We start from the raw sequence: 19,497 nt of genomic DNA on the forward strand, positions 1-19,497 counted from the left end.
AGCTGCTGGTTGATCCCAGTGTCGGGCAGGGCTGAGCACTGCCCTGGTGTCAGGACAAACGCAGAGCTGGCACTTCAGTGGCACGTGGGAAGCCCAAAGGGAGCGGGACTGTACGGCCGAGCAAACCTGTCCTGCTGCTCCTCAGCCGTGTCCTGTATGGTGACGTGTCAGAGAGCGAGTGCACTAAGTTATGTAGACAAATAGACTTGTGTACAACGCTCCTGTGTAATACTTCTGGCCCCATCCCCAGCTTCTACCTGTTCCGTTTGAGTGCATGCTCCATGGGAACCATGGGGCAGGAGAAGGAGGTAAGGTGCCTGGGAGCACAGCAGGGTAAGAGCATGCCCTTGCCAGCCTCTGGGCTGATACCTAAAATGCGATCAAATGGCTGCACTGGGCTTCCCTTGAAATGTTTTGGTGTTGCATCTGGCAACAGAGGGAACAGGTGTCAGCCTGGCACAAAATCCAGCCTCCTCGCAGCAGCTGGAAGATCAGTCATCACAAACATGAACCTGCTGTCGCACTTTGCTCACGTGCCAGGCCAGGTAACTGGGTATCTTCAAGACGTGATGGCCTCAGCACCTGCCTACGCACCAGGTACCAGCAGAAATCATTTTGCTGGGCAAAGCTAGCAACCTGACAAGACACAGCTCTCCTTCTGCCAGGTCCTGGGGAGCCAGCTTGACAAAAGCTGTTATTGCTTACCATCTCAACAACAAGGACATTAAAATTCACAACAGCCTAAATTAGAGCGGTTGGGTTTAGGCACCAGACCAGTGCTGATGGGCTTTATGTGGCTCGAGCTAGCCTTTCCTCACAGGCTGCGTGCCCAAGACATTTCTGAACACACCATTATGTGCGTGGGCACCTTATCCCCCATAATGCCTCTCAGCTACTAGCAAAACCACTCTCATGTTGCTGAATTTATTTACGAGGGTGGCATTTAGCAAGCAGCAACTGAGAAATAGCACAGGGCTGCAAGGAAACGACACCAGCACCCTGCACTGCCGCAGCTGGAGGCTGTGTCTCACACTGAGATGTGTTACATCCCAATGGGCAGGTAAACAGTGCTGCACAGGCAGAGACCCAGTAAATGAGGGAGTACTTATGGATAAGTGACATTTAATACCCCTTAAGCCAGCCATCGGGGTTTGATACCCTGCTCCGAGCTGCCTGCCCTTTGTCCCTTGGGTAGCTGCAGCTCGCGGGCAGTGAGCAGAGTTACACAGACTCAGGTCATAAATCTTGATTTACAAGTGGGGAAGGAGTCTTGTCCCCTGCTGTTCAAAAGTACATATTTTGTTTATTGTAATGAGCAAGTCTAAACACTTCAGTTCGCATGCTTCTGAAAGGCCTGGCAGCCACCAAGAGTAGCCCTTTATTTGTGCAACTGGATTACATAAAGCAGAGCGGGTTCTGATGAGTGGAACTTCCCACGTAAGAGCAAAGAGTGTGGTTTGCCAGTCACAGGGCTCTCACCAGCTTCTGCTGCCTGCACCACTACACAGGAAGAGTAAAAAGAGTGGTGGTGAGGGCTCTGCAGTAAATCAGCTTTTTGGCCAGAGAAGAAACCGTGCCATGATGACACTCAGCCCTCGTAGCACCTCTTACTGTTGCCCTTTGGGCGACAGCACCTGTTCAACCTGGAGCTGGCTTCTCTAAAAATTTCAAAAATATTTTGACAGGAGCAAAATAACAACAGTGCAAATCCCTGTTCCCTGGCATGCTCTATTCCCTAGCCACTACCCGCCTTTTCAGCAGTTACAGAAAGAAACTCTCTCTCCACTTGTGTTAAAAACAGGGATTTGTATCCATGAGCAAATCGGTCCCTGTAAGCCTGGTTAGCTCGTCTACATAGGGTATTCTTACTGTGCCATTTGCTGTGTTGGGGCTGGCCAGCTTATTGCCGCTTTGGGACCACACTTCGCTTGCCTGTTCCCATCACCTGAATAACCAATGCTCTCCTCCTGAAGCAGGTTTTTGTATTGTTGTTGGTTTGGGGTTTTGGTGATTGTTTTGTTTTGTTTGTTTTTCTAAAAAGGTGGATGTTAATGCTGAGGGGGTGAGTGACAAACCTGAGAGAGTAACACCATGCTGCGATTTGGGTCTCCCCGCCACAAAGCCAGGTATGCCATTTGAGATTCTCTTCCCCTCTTCTAAAAAGAAAATGCTTTATTCTTAAAAGGATGTAAAAACCAATACCAATAAAACAAAAGAGATTCTCCCCCCCCTTTTTCCACTCTATTGTTTCTGGGCCTCTGTGTTTACATTGAAGCCACGCAGAAAGCCACCCGCTGCCATGTTGAGGTGGACAGCCATATTCTTACTTTTGACTGGTAGAGCAGCTCAACCTGGCAACTGAGCAGAAGAAATGATGCTCATGGAGGGCAGAGGGAGATGAAGGAGCATGATAAATAAATGCCAAGGGCAGAGCAGGGACAATCAATCAGATTTGAAAGACAGGAGTGTTTCAAAACGGGGGGGAAAAAAAGAGACCAGGAGTGGCAGGAACAGGGACTGCCCTGGGAAAGATGAGCTCCTGACCCAGCAATGGGGAAAGCAGCAATTCAACTACTCTGTGGCTTCTCCTGCTGATGGTGTGAGGTGTGAGCACAACAGGGTCAGGGGAAGCAGAACTGATTTCGCAGTCGGTCCCATGGTGAGTGAGGAGCCGCTTCTGGTCAGCAGCTCCTCATCCCAAGTGCCACAGGAGAGGCAGCGGGATGCTGCTGCAGCCTCCTCTCTGCACAGGCCCATTGCGTTGCCTGGCCAAGGACGTTATCTTTGACAGGTGATCCTGCGTTTGCTGTTACGCTGCAACTGTTTAGGGCTGCAGAGATTTCTCCCTCTGGCCCCACAGAGGTTCCCCAGATTAAGCCGAGGGACACATTTAGGCAGCCCGTACCTGCCAAACGAGTGCTTTGAGGAAATCAACACCTGCAAGTGTTCCCTTCCACACCTCACACCCCCAAAACGACTTTCAGTGGTCTAACGCTGCCCCACAGAAGGGGCAGGTTTTGGAGCCTGGTGGCCTTGGCTTGAGCTGTTCAGGCCAAATCAGCAGTACAGTCCCTAACAAGTCGTTTGATTTTTTTATACGTAAGTTCTACGTCTTTAGGAATTGTTCTGCCTGTCAGCCAGGCCCTCCCAAATACTGTCTGAACTAAGTAGCCAACCTCAATGAAATCTGAACGAGGCAGGAACATCACCAAAACAACTGCAAGTACTGCTAGCCTGCTGCTGGCATTGCAGATGAATGGCTCATGTGCCAAAGTTCTTTCATTTTTTTGCTCAGCTTCATGGACCATTTTTCTTACATTTGAGAGTTGCTAACTTTTTTCTTTTTTTTTAAGAAATATATATTTGACTTCATCTTTCAGCTATTAAAACAACAAATGTTTCAGTTTCTTCTTTATTCCCTTGTCCTTTAAAAATATGTATTTAACTTTGGAAGCTGAGGCCAAAAGTCCCTAGTTGAGTCAGGTATGAGGAACATCGGACAGAAAAGATTTGCAGATAATACAGCTGACCTGCTACTTAAAGAACAGATGTAGTAAAGGTTTAGTGCCTAAAACTTGAGGGGTCTGCTACCTGTAGTGCAGAGCATTCACAATTACTGCATCAATTACTGCTCAATGGCTTCTGCCTCAGAGGTTCACTTGGGAGTGAGGTGCAGAATAAGGTGCTGGAGGAAATTCGGGCATCTCCCAGAGTGGGGCTGGTGCCCAGGATCTGCTGAGGGCGTATGCCCGGCCTGGCAGCAGTTTCAGGAATGCAGGACTTCAAGAAAGTGTCTTCTCCCTTTGGGATCACGGACTGGAATGAGCTTAAAAATATTTTAAAAAGTAGCTCCTGGTATGCGATAAGGGCTGGGAATATACTGGAATATTGTTTGAGATCAGTGTCAAGCTCTAGTAGAGGAGCTATCTACTAAAGAGCGTTTGGGGGAGGTTGGGGGCTTGTCTAAATACTCAACCAGCCAAAGCTTATGGTCTGCCTTAAACTGAAGAGATCAGGCTCCATCACACACAGAAAGTGAGAACCCAGTTGTTGCCGAGTATTTCGTTAAGGTGGAGTTTTAAGCTTTCTAGCAAAACCTGCCTTCTTAGTACTGTCCGCTGAAGAGAGACACACTCCTGATCAGCTCTCTGCTTTGGAAGACGGGTGACTTCGTGGCAACGTGCTGGTTTTTCAAATCGAGGGATGTTTGTTATTTAATCTCTTGCTGACTGCATCTGACACACGCAGGTACAAAGCTCTGCTCGCAGCTGGTGACGGCTCCCTCCCGCCAGCTGGGTTAACGGGTTCACTTGCAAACACTGCTGCAGTTCTCCATTTAGAACTTCTTAACAAGGGGTGATTTTAGCTTCCTGATCTGCTGATCTCTGTCATTTTTACCTCAAACTGAGTTAACCTCTGTTTCAGCTGACATTCAAGCTGGAAGGTATTACAAGAAAAGGTATCTTCCTGGACTACTTTTAGGTTTCTAGTTGAATCGCTAGGGATCGATTAGAACTGTCCCAAAATTAACTGTGATACCGTATACCCATCTATGAAAACCCATTCGTTTATTTCCTCATGGATAAATGATTTGTCAACAACACTCCATTTAAAAATCTCATCTTTTAAAGCCTTTTTGTCTTTTTAATAATGTCTGATTGTCTCCTAAATTTACTAAATTATATTATTATGATTTACTGCTGCAAAGATTCTGATTTTTGTCTTCAGTGTCAAAACAAACTATACAAATGAGATACAAACTTCAGCAGTCAAGACTGCTTCTTAGAAGATACCTAAAGAGCTTTTAATAGTTGGGGGTTTGGGTGGCATGGAGAAAGATTTAACTTCATCAAGAGCTTTTGGGATGTGGTGGCTTTTGACATTGGCTCTTACTCAACTACCATTTTCAAGCAACAAAGACTATTTTAAAATTACATAGCTGGTTTTTATGCTTTCTTTTAGCAAAAGAACTTTTTTGCTAATCTTTGTATTATTAATACAATCCTCCAACTTATTACTTACTGTTATTAAAAACACTCTGAACTCAATCGATTTTCATTTAATAAAGTTTTCTAAACCATGTCAGTGAGTTGCACACATACAACGAATCTTCTCTGAACATACTAAACTGCACTGGAAAAAATAAAAAGATTGAAATCACTAACACAGTAATTAGTGAATGTGAATACCTTGCCACCATGACTGAAGAATGAAATTGGCACTTTGTTATGCGTTCAAGGGAGATCTATCGCTCATCTCATCTATGCATAACCAATTGTACTTAACCAACAATCTCATAAAAAGAGGGCATTTAAAAACAAACCCCATCAGTTGTACTGACAGTGCTTTAGGAATTAAAACCCTCATTCTTGGCACTCTACTTCAAAACAAACCTCATAATCCACATGTCAGAATTGTAAGCCTAAAGAGTGTAGAACCAGAAAAGAGAATCCATAATTGTACTTTTCAAGAAAAAAAAACTTTATTTTTTAATTAGTATACACCTGAGAAAAATGTTCATTAGAACAACATTCTTAATGATATTTCTGCAGTGCTAGTGAGTTTGATATACATTGATATCACACGTGCAAAGAAGGCATTGGGGTATTTGAAAAATTTAAAAGCTTCATCTTGAAAAAAGGAGCTTTGTCAGATCAAATATAAAAGATAAGGACTGCTCGAAATAAAAAAAAAAAAAAAATCATACTGGTCCACAAAATGGTTTTACTTTTATCTATATAAATATGTCTGTAAACAGAAATAGCTGGTGTTTTAAATAATCTGATTACAAAACTCAGAGTTAAGTATTTTTATTGCTAAGTGCAGCCACTTGTTCTCCTGTTTACCACTGTCGTTTCAAAAGCCATGCAAACCAGCAGTCCTTACACACACACAGAAAAAAAATAATTCTGTGCACTAAAAATTACTCGCTTGTTAATAATTTTAAAAACATACCCATTTATTTAATAATTATTTTGATTCAAAGTGTTCCATGACAAGCTAATATATTACTCATTCACCTTTGCTGCTAAGCTGTATTGCACCGAAAACATTTAAATCTGTTTTGTATAGACCAGGGATAGTGAAGAAACAGATGGCCTGCAGTAGTTTATCTGAAAAATGTTAATACTTCTTGTAAACTCATTTTAGCAAAGCTATTGCTAACTGACCCATTTATCTTGAAGACACTTCTTTATCACAAGAACATACACCTCACAAAATGATACAACTAGTGATGACTAAAAGTGTATTATCTATCGTACCATCAAGATATTTCACATTATATATAATGTAAAATATGTTTTTATATATATAATTAACACAGTCTAAATAAAATCAGTATGCCAAATAACATGAACTCTGTTACTGAACACAAAGACATGCATTAAATTCTAGAGATTAAAAATGTATACAACTACAAGAAAAAAAGAGCAGCAAGTTTTAAATGTGCATGTGCTGTCGAAACAAAATAGAATTCAAACAGTCCAGGTAAAGGCCCACTTCAACCCATGCAAGTCTGCAGAGTTCATACATCCATCTTAGAAACATGAACTATATGCACGCAACCAATATATTTTAACTTCTTAAAGTTCATAAACCTTTTTAAGGCTCTCAAGATCTTCCAAAGAGTACTGATTATTCCGGTTTTCTGAAAGTAAGTCAAACAGTTGCTGAACCTGTTCTTTTTCATTTTTGCTAAGGAGGGCCAGCACCACCTGAAAAACCAGATTATTTTATAATTAGCACAGGTTGATTGAAAAATCATAGTATTTGACAGAGATACAAAATCAGCGTATCGTTTCCTTTTAAGATACGAAAATTTCCTTTGGGTTTCTGTGCAACTTAAGTACACATTCAATCTAGGTTCTTACCTTAAATCTTTCTGCTTTGCTCAAGTAGAAAAGGTGCTGATATACAAGGCCAGGATCTTTTCCAACTACATAATATTCCAACGACTGGATAAAAATCAAGAAGATTTCTCCTTCAAGTTTGTTACTGAGCAGCACTGGCAATTTTTTTGGATCAGTAATTGTTAAAAGATCTGCACAAGCAGCTTTATCCTTATTGGTATTCACTGCATTTATAATCTGACCAAAGTCATAAGCATTAGATGGTTCAGAAACACGCAGTTTCTCAGAGGCCTTCAGTGGCACACTCTTTTGAACTGCTTCCTTAGAAGTAACATGATCAGTCACACCTTCTGATGTAGCAAACTGTCTCTCATCCTGTTCATCAGATTCAGTCACCTTCACAAAGAAAATGGCAACAAATCATTTTAAAGTGGACATATAGATAACCTGAAGCTTCATAAACTGCATGCATATATCCATCAGTAATGTCACTAAATTAAAGTTAGCATTTTACTCTTCGTAAAAGAAAGGCACCTATGTTCTTTTATGTTCTGCTTCCCCCCAGAAGAGTACCTCTCGAATTCATCTTTAAAGGTTTGTAGTCAAAAGTGCGTATTTTATGTTTCCTTTCACTGCTTGGCACTCCACTGTAGAAAGACAACTGAAGACCACTGGGAGACAGCCAAGGAGGACTGCAGACATTTATTAAATGTGAAGTTGCAGAAGACAAGCAGAACTGAAGCCAAGTCACCAGACACCCATGTTTCATTTCACCGCTGTGCCTTCAGAATAGTACAAGTATATGGCAGCTATAGCAGGTTGCTGTTTGGAGTCTCGCTGTGAAGGAGAAAGCTCAGCATGGTCTAACTGCCTGAATACCCACTTAACTTCGCCCGAGTTTGCAGCTTGTATGGAGTTTCATGAATCAGTTGCTAGAAAATTAACCATGGGTTCAACTACATTTGCTAAAATCTACTTCAAGCTGTCAAGAGCTGTGGAATTAGCATAAACTGACTAAAACTCATGGAACGGGGTCTCTTCAAAGCATGCCAAGTTTTTTGGAAAGTCTCAAGATGCTGTATTGCATACTACAGGGGAGCTAGATTAGTCATTTCTGGAAAATACTGCATTGGGCTTATAGACATTTTGTTCTATTTTTCAACAATCCTTGTTGTTGAAGATTTGAGAGAAATCTTGACTGTCTTTTATATAATTATAGCTTGATTAAAATGGAATAATAACGATAAATCCCAGTTTCTAATTTCCTTACTTTTCTTTGCAGTCTGTTTTCATGGAACTACCTTGTACTACAGCAGATAAGACAGGGAAGGCTCTCTAAGGGGGCTGCTGTAATTATGATAGCAAACATAAATGCTTCCTGCCCCACCCCTGGAAAAATTACCACTGCCAGTAATGTAGTTAGCTGGTCTCTGAACAATGCGGTCAATTCCCAAACCTCCTCTAAACACTCTCCAGGTTCCTTTGTTTGTCACAACTCAGAGCTTAACTAACACTATACCCGGCTTACGCCAGTTACATAAAATCCCATGAACTCGTGACAATGTGCAGTGTTTCACTAAAACAAACAGTTTCTATAGTAGTAACTGCAGTTTCCATTATACCACCATTTTGAAATTACATTATCAAATTACAGTATCACTGTGCAGACTGGTAACTATGTATTTTAACTATGTATTTTAAAATGAAAAGGGGGGGGGAACCAACATTCTTAAAGGACCAGCAACGCTACAATCCAAAAATATCAGATGACTGAGAAAATCCTTTCATTGCCTAATTCTACCCAGAACTCTGCAAGGCTAACATTTTGATCCGGTACATAACATTACATCATGTATTTCTTTTATAAGATCCTACAGATGTTTTACCCATACTCTTGCTCTCCAAGGTAGGATTTCGTTCTTCAGACCAGTAACTTTACTACTAGCACAAGAACAGCCAGCACGCCGTCTGACAATGAACCTTTGCCAGCACAGCCCCAGACAATTTCAGAGTAGCAGAGACTTTAAAAGCAAAACTGCTATTTGACAGCCACATTCTATAAAACAGGTATTTCAAAGTCTGAGCAGTTTTTGTTTACAAGCAGCATATCCCCAAGTTTAATACCGTCTAAATGTACTTTTTCTATTTCTGCTGTGGTTCTGAATACACTTCAAAGCAGTCCAAGCTTTACTATAGAATGTAATAGACACTGAATACATCATATGCAAGAATCCTCCAATATGCCCTCAAAATAACATGAAAAATACAACCCCACCCCCAAAAAAAGTAGAACTAAGAAGTGCAAAACAAAAGCTTTAATATTATCTCTTCACATGTGTGGCTTCTGTACTGCCTGCTTTTAAAAATGAACAGGTATACCTCTTGTATGGTTATTTTCTTCCTTTGCTTTTGTTGACTGCCAGCCACAGCACTGCTGTCAAGGTTAAGCAGTTGGGTTACCTCCTCTAGTTCCTTTTTTGCTTCAAGAACATTTGGATCGATTAGAAGTACTCTGTTGAAATCATCAACACTGGCTTGATAATTCTGTAAGTAGAAGGGAAAATAATTTTTTCATAAGCACACCACAAGAAAAATAAATTTTAACTACCATCGTGTCCTTTACAATTAAGAAAAATAAAAATGCTAGGATCTTGACATTAAGTAGACAAAAAAAATGTAAATACAGACAGTGTAATTTCATTAGAGGGAAAAAAGGAAACTGAGGATGAGTTTGAGTTAGTATTTTGCGACTAATACTTCCGTATTAAATATGTAATATGAAATAATTTATTCTGAGAAACATATTCCCTGTATCAGAGAATAGATTATTGAAGATTGCTGCTTTTAAGCATAATTGCTTACAGTGTAACACTTCAAGATTAATACGATGTGAGTCCATCAACAGTTTGTGTACTTCCTTTGCCAATAAAAGAGAGTTAAATTAAGCTTAGATTAAAAATATACCTAATCTTCCTGGGCTTCAATCCAATAAATCATCTCTTACAGTTTGAGAAGGGAAATTTTTGGTAATACTTGAGAAGATTGGGATTTTGTTATGAACTCTGGGATAAACGGGATTAGAAGGACAAACACAGCGATAGAGTGGCATTAGGACACAGTTCCTCAATAATCAGTCTTGTCATTCGTTTAATGTTTTTATTTCAAATTTTGACATTAGGAATTATGATTTTTTAGACTAAATTTTCTGGAGAGACAAAGTTAATAGCATCAATTCTAAGGAAGACTGGAGTATCACATAGGGCTTGTGTCAAGCCATTATCAAGACATCTTGAGGGCTGGAGTATCAAAAGTAAGGATGAAATGTAGCAGTAAACAGCAAAAGACCATGCAGACAGTAAAAGATCAACATAATTTCTTTGTGTGAGGAACCTAATACTTCTTCTGTTCCCAAGAAGTATCATAAGGTTATTATAAGTCATTCATATTATCATGAAAAAAGTCCTCATGTACCAGCTGAGGTACTTCCTCAGCATCTCAACTGTAATAAAAGGACTAGCGTACAAGTCACTCATATTCTCTTTCCTACACGGAGTATTTTGTTCAATACTGATGACCAGTATTCAAGGTGCAGAGACATTGCAGTAAGTCTGTAAGTGAACTGAAGTCTACTATATCATGAACGAAGAGTAAGAGAACTAGAATTATTTAGCCTTAGCAAATGAATGCAGAAACGGGGCAGATTGCTTTCATCAGAAAACAGCTACTAATTAAGCTAAACCATTTGAATTACAGATGTGAAGATTCATAACGACAGAGAAATGAGATTCTGGAACAGACTTCTGAAAACGATCACAAGGGTCAGCAAACAACCAACCCTCCTGCATTTAAAATTGCAGCCTGCCAGACTTCTCAACAAAAATCATACAAGACAGTTGTACCCAAAGCAAGAGACTGGACTATCAGCTGTAGCAGATGTGATCCGGGGTCCTGTGTCCTGTATTACAGGCCTAATTCATCACACAAGCATGACTTTTTCCTGATCTTCCCTTAACTACATCTCAGTAAATCTATAAAAAACCCTCATTTACTACATTAAATTCCACTGCAGCTTTTGTGGTTAAATATCTGGATATTCATACACAAATAACACTTCCCAGCTTAGGTCTTTGCCAAACTACATGCTTTTAGCTGTTAAAATTTTTCATTACAGAGTCATTTGTCAACCTCAAATCACTTTTGTTGCTTTCGCTGGTTTTACAAATCACTCATATCCCTGGAATTAGCAATAATGAAGGCATTAAATCAAACCACAACAAAACATTTTGGGAGTCCCCAGCTCAGACTGTTCTGAGGGAATCCATGAACAGTGTGTTTCAGGTTATGTCTTCAATAATACAAAAATAGCATTTTTTTTCTAGGATATTCAAAAAAGCAGAAGTTATTTCTCCAATTCTTGACATTCTTCACTAGTGTGTAATTCCCTTTTTTTGACTGGTAGAATCACTATATACCTTTGCTCATATTTATACTTATTTTTTATCAACTTCAACAACGTAAGGTTACAGATGATTAATACCAGGTAGCTTGGTACAGTTGCAGTAAAGATTTTACGTAAAATTAAGAATTTTCACCTTCTTTGGAAATCAATCAAAGCAAACTTTCACAATTTCATAGCTACTGTAACAGAGGAACAAATTTATCACAAACAAAAGATCCCATGGTTCCTATGACTAGCATTTGGAATTATAACACGGGATGAGAATAGGCTAGTATACTGCTAAGCACAAACAGGTTGTCCTCAAGTGATCTGTAAGCTGAGAGACAATCAGGTAACTTTTTGTTAAGGCATCAAACGTAATGGAGGTCTGAGGTAAGTATTCATTTGATGGACACCGCTGAAACTTGGTGGACACTTGGACTGATCACCTACCTCCAGTTATAAAGAGCAACATGGGAGAAAACACTCAAGATGCTTGTTTAAAGACACTTGTAAAATTTAATACAAAGTAGATGATGATAGCTGCCATCGTGAGCCAACAGAAGTGAGAAGCTGATAACTCAATACCAGGTAAGAGCCGACAGGTAGGGTAAGGATTGCTATGAAAGAATTATGAAGTGTAGAGCCTAATTAACATCACTGAAGAAGGAGAACCAACAGAGTGATGGACAAAAGGAACGACATGGTTCAAGTGATGGAACATGGTATTTGCAGTCACATTCAGGATGGATATGAGCAATATAAGTCTGCATTTATGACGATCAGGTAAAAGGATACTCAAAAAACTCTAAGATGAGCACAGTACAGACAACACCACCACCGTGTAGATGGAGCGGAAAAGGTTGAGTACCAACACTGTCCACAGAGTGAGAAAGTAGATTACTGACAAAGGTTCGTAATGTGTTTGGGGAAGGAAGAGAGAGAGAACGAAGATAATTAAAACCCTGGTTTAATACGACAAGCACTCACATATGAGTAGATGCCAAAAGACAGCTTAAGATTTTAGTTTGGACAGATAAGACAGACTTGGAGAGAATCCATTTATCATCAGCAAAGATATAGTAAACAACCTGACAGAAAAAACAGACTGAGATACCCAGAAGAATATTAGAACATTAGAACAGAGTTGAAACTTGTTTAACCAATCTCCAGTCAAACCTCATTTATTCCAATATTCTTGTATTTTCTCAAATTATTACAAGTCAACATGCAGGTTTTTATGTTGCAAAAATATTTATATAATATTTCACGTATGCCTAATGCTCTACAAAGTAATAAATCATCAGCACTGAATACTTTGTTTGTATTCACCCATCGACTGCAACTACCTGATTGTCTTTGAAGAGGATAAGCAAGTTTAGAAGTACTTAAGGATACCTGCCATGTTCTTTTTCCTCACCTGTAATCCTTTGTACGCTAGTGCTCTTCTATAAAAAGCTTTAATATTAGAATCTTCTATCTGAAGAACATGATCACAATCCTGCTTAGCCTCTTCATATTTATACAGTTTCAAGTAACAGAGAGCTCTAACACAGAAAAACAGAATACACTGCAATATAAGTAAATTCTACAGTGCTGTAGTGCCAACAGTATCTGACTCATAAATGGTAATTACAATACTTCACACAATTCAGTCTCAATGTGGTATTTTTTAAAGCACACCAAAACCAGTAAGTATGAATAACATCACTGGATGGATTTAGAGAGGGCCAATTCCTGCAATAAAAGTCAAAATTCAAGTATGACTAATGCTTCAAGTTAGGCAGATATCTAAGTATTTTAAAAGCAGAGCCTATGTTAGTATAATATGATAATATAGTAGTTGATATAGTATGGATTTTATACAGCCATTCTGGGTAAAAAAATGCTCTAGATTACATAAGCAATGCTGCTTTCTGCACCTAATTATTACTTGGAAGTCTCCTACTCAAGTACTGGACTAATCAAATCCTTCTTAGTTTGCGAAAGCTGATAAGATTACAGCATAAAGAATTATGCTGCAGAATTAGCTCAACCTTTAAAATAATGCTGTTGTATGACCGTGTTCCTACTTTTATTTTCTCAAAATGTACATTTGCTCTGAATTATTACTCTTCATATTTGAGATACTGCTACTGCATGTTAGTTTTCAATTAAAATCATACCAGTATTCTCAAAAACTGCTGCAAAATGCTATGCTAATTATAACTTTTACTATTGCTTACTCTATTTATATAAAGATTTTAAGATACATATCAGTGACATTAATACTTGTTCCCCTTGGAAAATAATGCAGTTTAACAAAAAATCAATTTTGTTATTAGAAACACTCATCAAGGGGGGGGGGGGAATCCTTTTTTTACAACAGTGACTGAAGGGATGCAAAATCTCTATTTGCAGTGAGAAAACGTAACTATTGTTATCCCACAAAGTGGGGCTAGATTTTGGATCTTTACCTGTTAGTGTAGATCGTACATTCCTCGGTATTTAACTTCATGCATTCGCTGTATTTATTTACAGCTTCTTCATATTTACCCTTTTTTACAAAATCATTCCCTTCATTTTTTAATGTCTTGAACTTCTCCTCAGCTTTCTCACCTACATTACAAAAGGATCACAATGTTACATAAGAAGGTCAGTTCATCAAGGGTAGCTGAATAATCTACCCAGACTAAGAATAAATGCCTGGCAACTGGAGTATCTTTATCAGCCTGCACACTGCCATTTCTGTCCCAGATCTCCCTGCTGCTCTAAGGCATAAACTACCATATCTACATTTGGCACAACACGTACTTCCCCATGCACCAGGGTAACTATTTTGCTGAAAATAATGGGAATGCAACACACAACTCTACGCTTTCACCTCCTTCTGTCTACCCCTCTGTGTGGTAGAGACGGAGTATGTATCTCCATTGAGATACCAGTTTTATTTACAATGGTGGAGATTTAATCGGCAGGATTAAAGGCCTTCTAGATCTCCACCATCACACCAAGGCACCCATAATTTGATCTGATATTCTTTCTGCAAGCAACTGTCTATCAGAATTACTATGCTAAACTGAAAATGGCAAACAAATCATCACATCAGCAGGCGTTAGTGATACATCAGTAATATTCTGTTAATAACTATTCATAAAAGACACTTTGAGGAACCTGAAAGCACCTAACTATACTTTTTTTTATTAATATTGTGTTCTTCCATAATTGTCTTCCCTTCTAAACTCCACATCATTTGTTGCATATGCTTCTGGGTTAGACTACAATTTTTAGCTATGTTTGCAGTGGAAAACCAATCCTGACTGCAGTTTCATGTCTCTGTTGTGAGCAAACAATAATCAGTAACATAGCTCTAAGTAAATCATAATGGAAAAATCTACTTTTTGTACCTTGCTAAAGAATGTGAGCCCCTTGCCAAGGTTCAGGTTTTAAACACTGTATATAACCAGATAATTTTAACCAATAATTAAACTCAGTGAGTTCTTTTATAAAAACATGGCAGTCTCCCACACCAGAAAACTACATGCAGACTTGGGGAAAAAATTAAGTAATGACATGAAACCAGAACAGACTTATGCAAGAAACACAACTAAATTATAACTCAAGTTGTAAGACACAAAAAACAACAGACAATTGTTACAAAAAAGCATCAGCCAACAGTAAGGTTTAACTACTGACTGAACATTATTGCTGGCACGCTCCCAGCACCAGCTATCACTGTCAGGTCCCACTGATTTAGTACAGGCCTGAGAAGGCAACTACCACCTTAGAGTCAGCCTTCAGTGAAGAAAATGGTTACACAGTCTTCATTAAATATTTCTAAAAACAAAGCCTGACCAAAGCCCACTCTATTTGAAATAGATTGAGACATGTTTTGCATCAAAATGCCACAGAGCACACTTCATGAAGACAATGATGGCCAGTTTCATTAACTTTCCTAACAGGCTAAACATGATCACTAGTGTTCTCAGAAGCCGCTTAGCTGTGTACTTTTCACTACGATGATCTTCAAATTCTCTCTCTTAACAAAGTTACACAAGGTTATATAGATCCAAATTTATTACTTAAAAGGTTTAAATAGGTTGGTTATACATTGAAATAAAAATCCAACCAGTTGTATTCTTTAATAACAGAAAAATCCTGGAGTACAATCAGTAAAACAAAAAGCACTTTTCAAGCTAAGCATTTATGTTTAATAGCAACAATTGTGCAAGATATCAGTTTTCTACTTCATTTACAAAAACCAAAAGTTAAACCCAATTGCTGCCCAATTCTTAAGAGTGATGAATCAGTAATGACATGTACTGACGACAACTGTAATGAAAATACTTGTCACTGGACATTTTAAAAAGTAGAGTAAAATTTTTATCAATTTAATTGAGCTTAAATTATACATCAACATGCCTCATGTTTCTTAAATGAAAAATAATTTTCTGTAGCATTACTGAAGTTTAGTATTCAAATCGTATATAAACCACACTATTGCAAGTTCCTAGAACTATGTCTTATTCTCAAGAAAAATGTCCAGTTCTCATAAATGCACATATTTCTAAGTTGTCTGTTTTACATCAAGGTACAAATAAACTCAATGCTATCTGAAAGACCATTTTAAAGTCATTAAATCCGTAGTGCCCAAGAGTGCAGATTATTTGAGGACATGCACTATTGCAGTAATGCATTATGGACAGATAACCCTATCACTGCTACATATTTGGCCAGCAACCCAGTTATGCATTGCAGCCTCCCCTGTGTTAATCAAGGGGAGATTATCTTCAGCACTACTTTTCTTTATATTGAAATAAAGTCAAAGGGGAACCAATTAATAGTCAATTAAAAAAATCATACAGTTAAGGCCTTTGCAAAAAGAATGTTTAATGTCAATAAAAACCAAATCAGAAATGTTCCTTCACCTGATTTACTGGAAGAGAAAAATGGAAACCACAATAAAGGGAAAAAAAAATCAGGAGGAAGAAAGTGTCCTAAAGGAGTTAAGCACTCAGTGCTTACATGTCAACAAGTCCAGAACTAACATCTTTGAAAGGTGACTACTACATGGCTGCTGACAAAGTTAGAATCCATCTTAAAAAAAAAAAAAAAATTAAAAAAAAAAAAAATCAGAAGTGTTCTTCTATAGCCCATTTCACTAACTACTGGCCACCTACAAGTCTACCGTTTCTATTCTGAAGAGCTGAGTAATGCTTTCGTGAACAACTAAATTACAGCTACAGATTAAGCAGCTGATTATATTACTGAGGTTGAGTGTTTGTTTGGGTGGTGTTTGTTTTGGGGAGAACTGTTATAACTGTAGTATGATGCCAGGGAAACTACTGGTACTTGTGACAGGACTCAATACACTGCTGATGAGTATTTCTGCTGTATTTTCTTTTATTTCCTATAACTTCAGAAATTATATGCTGGAAACTACATCACTTGGCTTAAAAAAAATTTATCATAACTTCATAAAGCACATGAAACCCAATCATGTAAATGACCATTATCTAACGTGGCTTTTCACAAAGGTCTCTCATAAATATTTTCTAAAGCAGTTTCTTTGACATTATTAACTTGTATTCCATTTTTCAATTAAAATTATTTTCTTTTTTGTATATATATTTGCATTAGCTATACATACGATTCATCTGCAACTGTTCTTCGCTGTTGATACCTATAGTACTTCTTGGCTTATTCTCTGAAGTAAAGTTTCCTCCATCCCACCTGTGTAGCTGAGCAGCAACTGGGACAACTGGAATTGGTGGCAGTTTCTCCCTCCAACTGGAACCATCCTGATCTATTAAAGTCTTTGTTATTCTGAAAGAGAAAAGCCCCACCAACATGACTTTTCATATATTTAACTCACACTTTAATAACTTACACCCAAATTAAATAATGCAATGTTCCAATTTAAAAAAAACCAACTGAACAATTATCCTTAAGACTAATTTAAAAAGATTGTCACAGCAGTCAACGGTATTGCACTCATTTAAGATTTAGACTTTTTCCACTTTTTAGAGTATTTATGCTAGCATTTAGAAGACAAGAAGCTGACTTCAGCATGAGCTGTAAATATTTAAGCAAATGACTGATTTTACAACTAAGCTCTAAATGCTGCCTACCACATGCAATAAAGAAATAGGAAAAAAATTTCATGAATTTATTTTGTTTACTTTTCTCAGCTGTTCATAGGTGTTATTTGTAACAAGTGTAGATTACAACATCCTCAGACAAACTGTGGTACCTAAATTTGCCAATGACAAATGAAACCTCTTACACAACTATTGTCTAAACAACCAACGCAAGTCACAAAGTAGGTATTAAGTTGCATTTTATAGAACAGTCAGAAATTCGTCAATCAATCATTCTTTATCTCCATTAAAAAATGCAAAGAAAATATATTAAAACTGTTTAGTCTTTCTTAAACCAACACATATACGTTCCGTACACAAGAGGTTCAATCCAAAATCCATTCAAGTGGGAGTTTCACATTGCTGTGATACATTTTGGAGAAAGACCTAAGTAAACATAATGAGTAAAGCCATACAAGACTTCATGGTTCCATTACAATTTCTGTAGTGTTTTTTAAAAAACCCAAACAAATATTAATCAATTATGATAATGAGAATAATAACGAGATAAACGTCTTCTAATCTCAAAATGATTTTAAGAGTCAAGTTCAACTGGTGATAAGTCTAATATGTACTTTAACAAAGGAAAATTCTGAATTGAGTAGCAAAGCAACTCACATTGATACTATAGCCAGTAAACCTGAAATTTGTATATTAGGTGCATTTCCATCTAACACAGGTGTAAAAAACATACTACATGAACACACATCAAACAAAAAAAAAATTAAGAACCTTGAATGTGACATGAAGAATGAGATAGAATGAGCATAAATTACCCAATCAAGTTTTCTTGCTTAGTTTTGTTCTTTTTAAATATTTGAATAACAGCTATAAAACAAAAAAAGCGCCTCAGTATAATACTATGGCAACAGAGTCAGAGCACTTGGGACCAAATTCTTTTCCCATTAGGGTCTGATAGAAAAACCAATACAAGAAGCAGCACCTGTTCTAATCTTCTTTATTGTAAAACAGAAATTACCAAAATATTTTAAAGAATGATATACACTAAAAAGGCTGTTTGTAGAGCTATATAATGTGTGATTTTATGTAGTACATAATGCTGCATGAAACATACCGTTTCTTGTATTTTTTTAGTTAAGTTGCTTCATAAACATAGTATCACACTTCATAGTATTATCTAGTTGCTTTATTTGTTTTCTGAGTGAACAAGAATAATATTTTTCTGTGTGTTAGTTGCATATGCCCGTCCAGGGGATATCCATATGCTCTCCTCTACCTGTATCATTCCTAAGCAGTATTTTACAGGACATACCAACAAAGCAGGTTGTCCAAGTTCTGTTTTACTCTAATTTTACTAAAACTTTAGGTTTTTAATCATAGCCTGAATTCAATTGTTAAGAAAAATGTGGCACACCATCATAAATTAAACAGCCCTAAGATTTACTCAGGTTATTTTATTAGAGAACAAAACTGCACACTTCATATTAAAAAGTCAATTCATTACATTTAGGTATTTCCCATAGAAAGTAACAGAATAATTCTACAGTAAACCACGGTCCCATTGACTTCCTGTTTAATTTTTCTCTATTTATCATAATGGGCTTAAAAAGTTGGAGGAAAAAACGGATCTAATTCATCAAAATCAACAGAAAGAATCCTGCAGTATTTGATAACCAATCGACTTCTTGTAATATAATAATCTAAGCATAGTCTTTTGCAAAAATGCACACCTGTGTGCCACGGTTAGTTTAAAATGCACAAGTATCTCATGAAAAAGCTGGGACAAATACACTCATTCCCCACTACCAACACCCTAACTTGACCCAACAATCCTGCAGTTTTGGAGTTTATCACAAATTTATTTGTACAGTACTATACTCATATGGGACTTTGTAATAAAAGCTCCCAAGCTATCTAATGCAATTTGCTAACTGATATTAAAGGAGTTGAGATAACCGGAATGAAACTTCAATTTAGTAAATGGAAATGCATAAACATATTGCCCCACATTAGAGCTTCTGTATTTGTAACAGTGAAAAGCAAATAATAAAACACTCACTCAAGAGGAAATGAAAATACACAAAGTAGGAAATTCACTGATGTTCACAAAGCTAGGAAAATGCCACTA

At 37.8% G+C, this 19,497-nt stretch overlaps 1 protein-coding gene across 1 annotated transcript in view; it reads right to left on the bottom strand.

The window, feature by feature from the left end:
* Window positions 1-5,463: 5,463 nt before the first annotated feature.
* SPAG1 (sperm associated antigen 1) overlaps window positions 5,464-19,497 on the bottom strand; it is a 45,652-nt gene continuing 31,618 nt past the window's right edge. The window contains exons 13-18 of the mRNA XM_050892694.1: window positions 16,919-17,094; window positions 13,746-13,887; window positions 12,710-12,836; window positions 9,231-9,395; window positions 6,873-7,247; window positions 5,464-6,716 (exon numbers count right to left, since the gene is read on the bottom strand). Of these exons, the coding sequence (XP_050748651.1) occupies window positions 6,585-6,716; window positions 6,873-7,247; window positions 9,231-9,395; window positions 12,710-12,836; window positions 13,746-13,887; window positions 16,919-17,094 (1,117 nt within the window). The 3' untranslated portion in view covers window positions 5,464-6,584. The remainder of the gene's footprint in view (window positions 6,717-6,872; window positions 7,248-9,230; window positions 9,396-12,709; window positions 12,837-13,745; window positions 13,888-16,918; window positions 17,095-19,497) is intronic.

Source organism: Gymnogyps californianus, chromosome 2 (assembly GCF_018139145.2).
Source record: "Gymnogyps californianus isolate 813 chromosome 2, ASM1813914v2, whole genome shotgun sequence".
Lineage (NCBI taxonomy): Eukaryota > Metazoa > Chordata > Aves > Accipitriformes > Cathartidae > Gymnogyps > Gymnogyps californianus.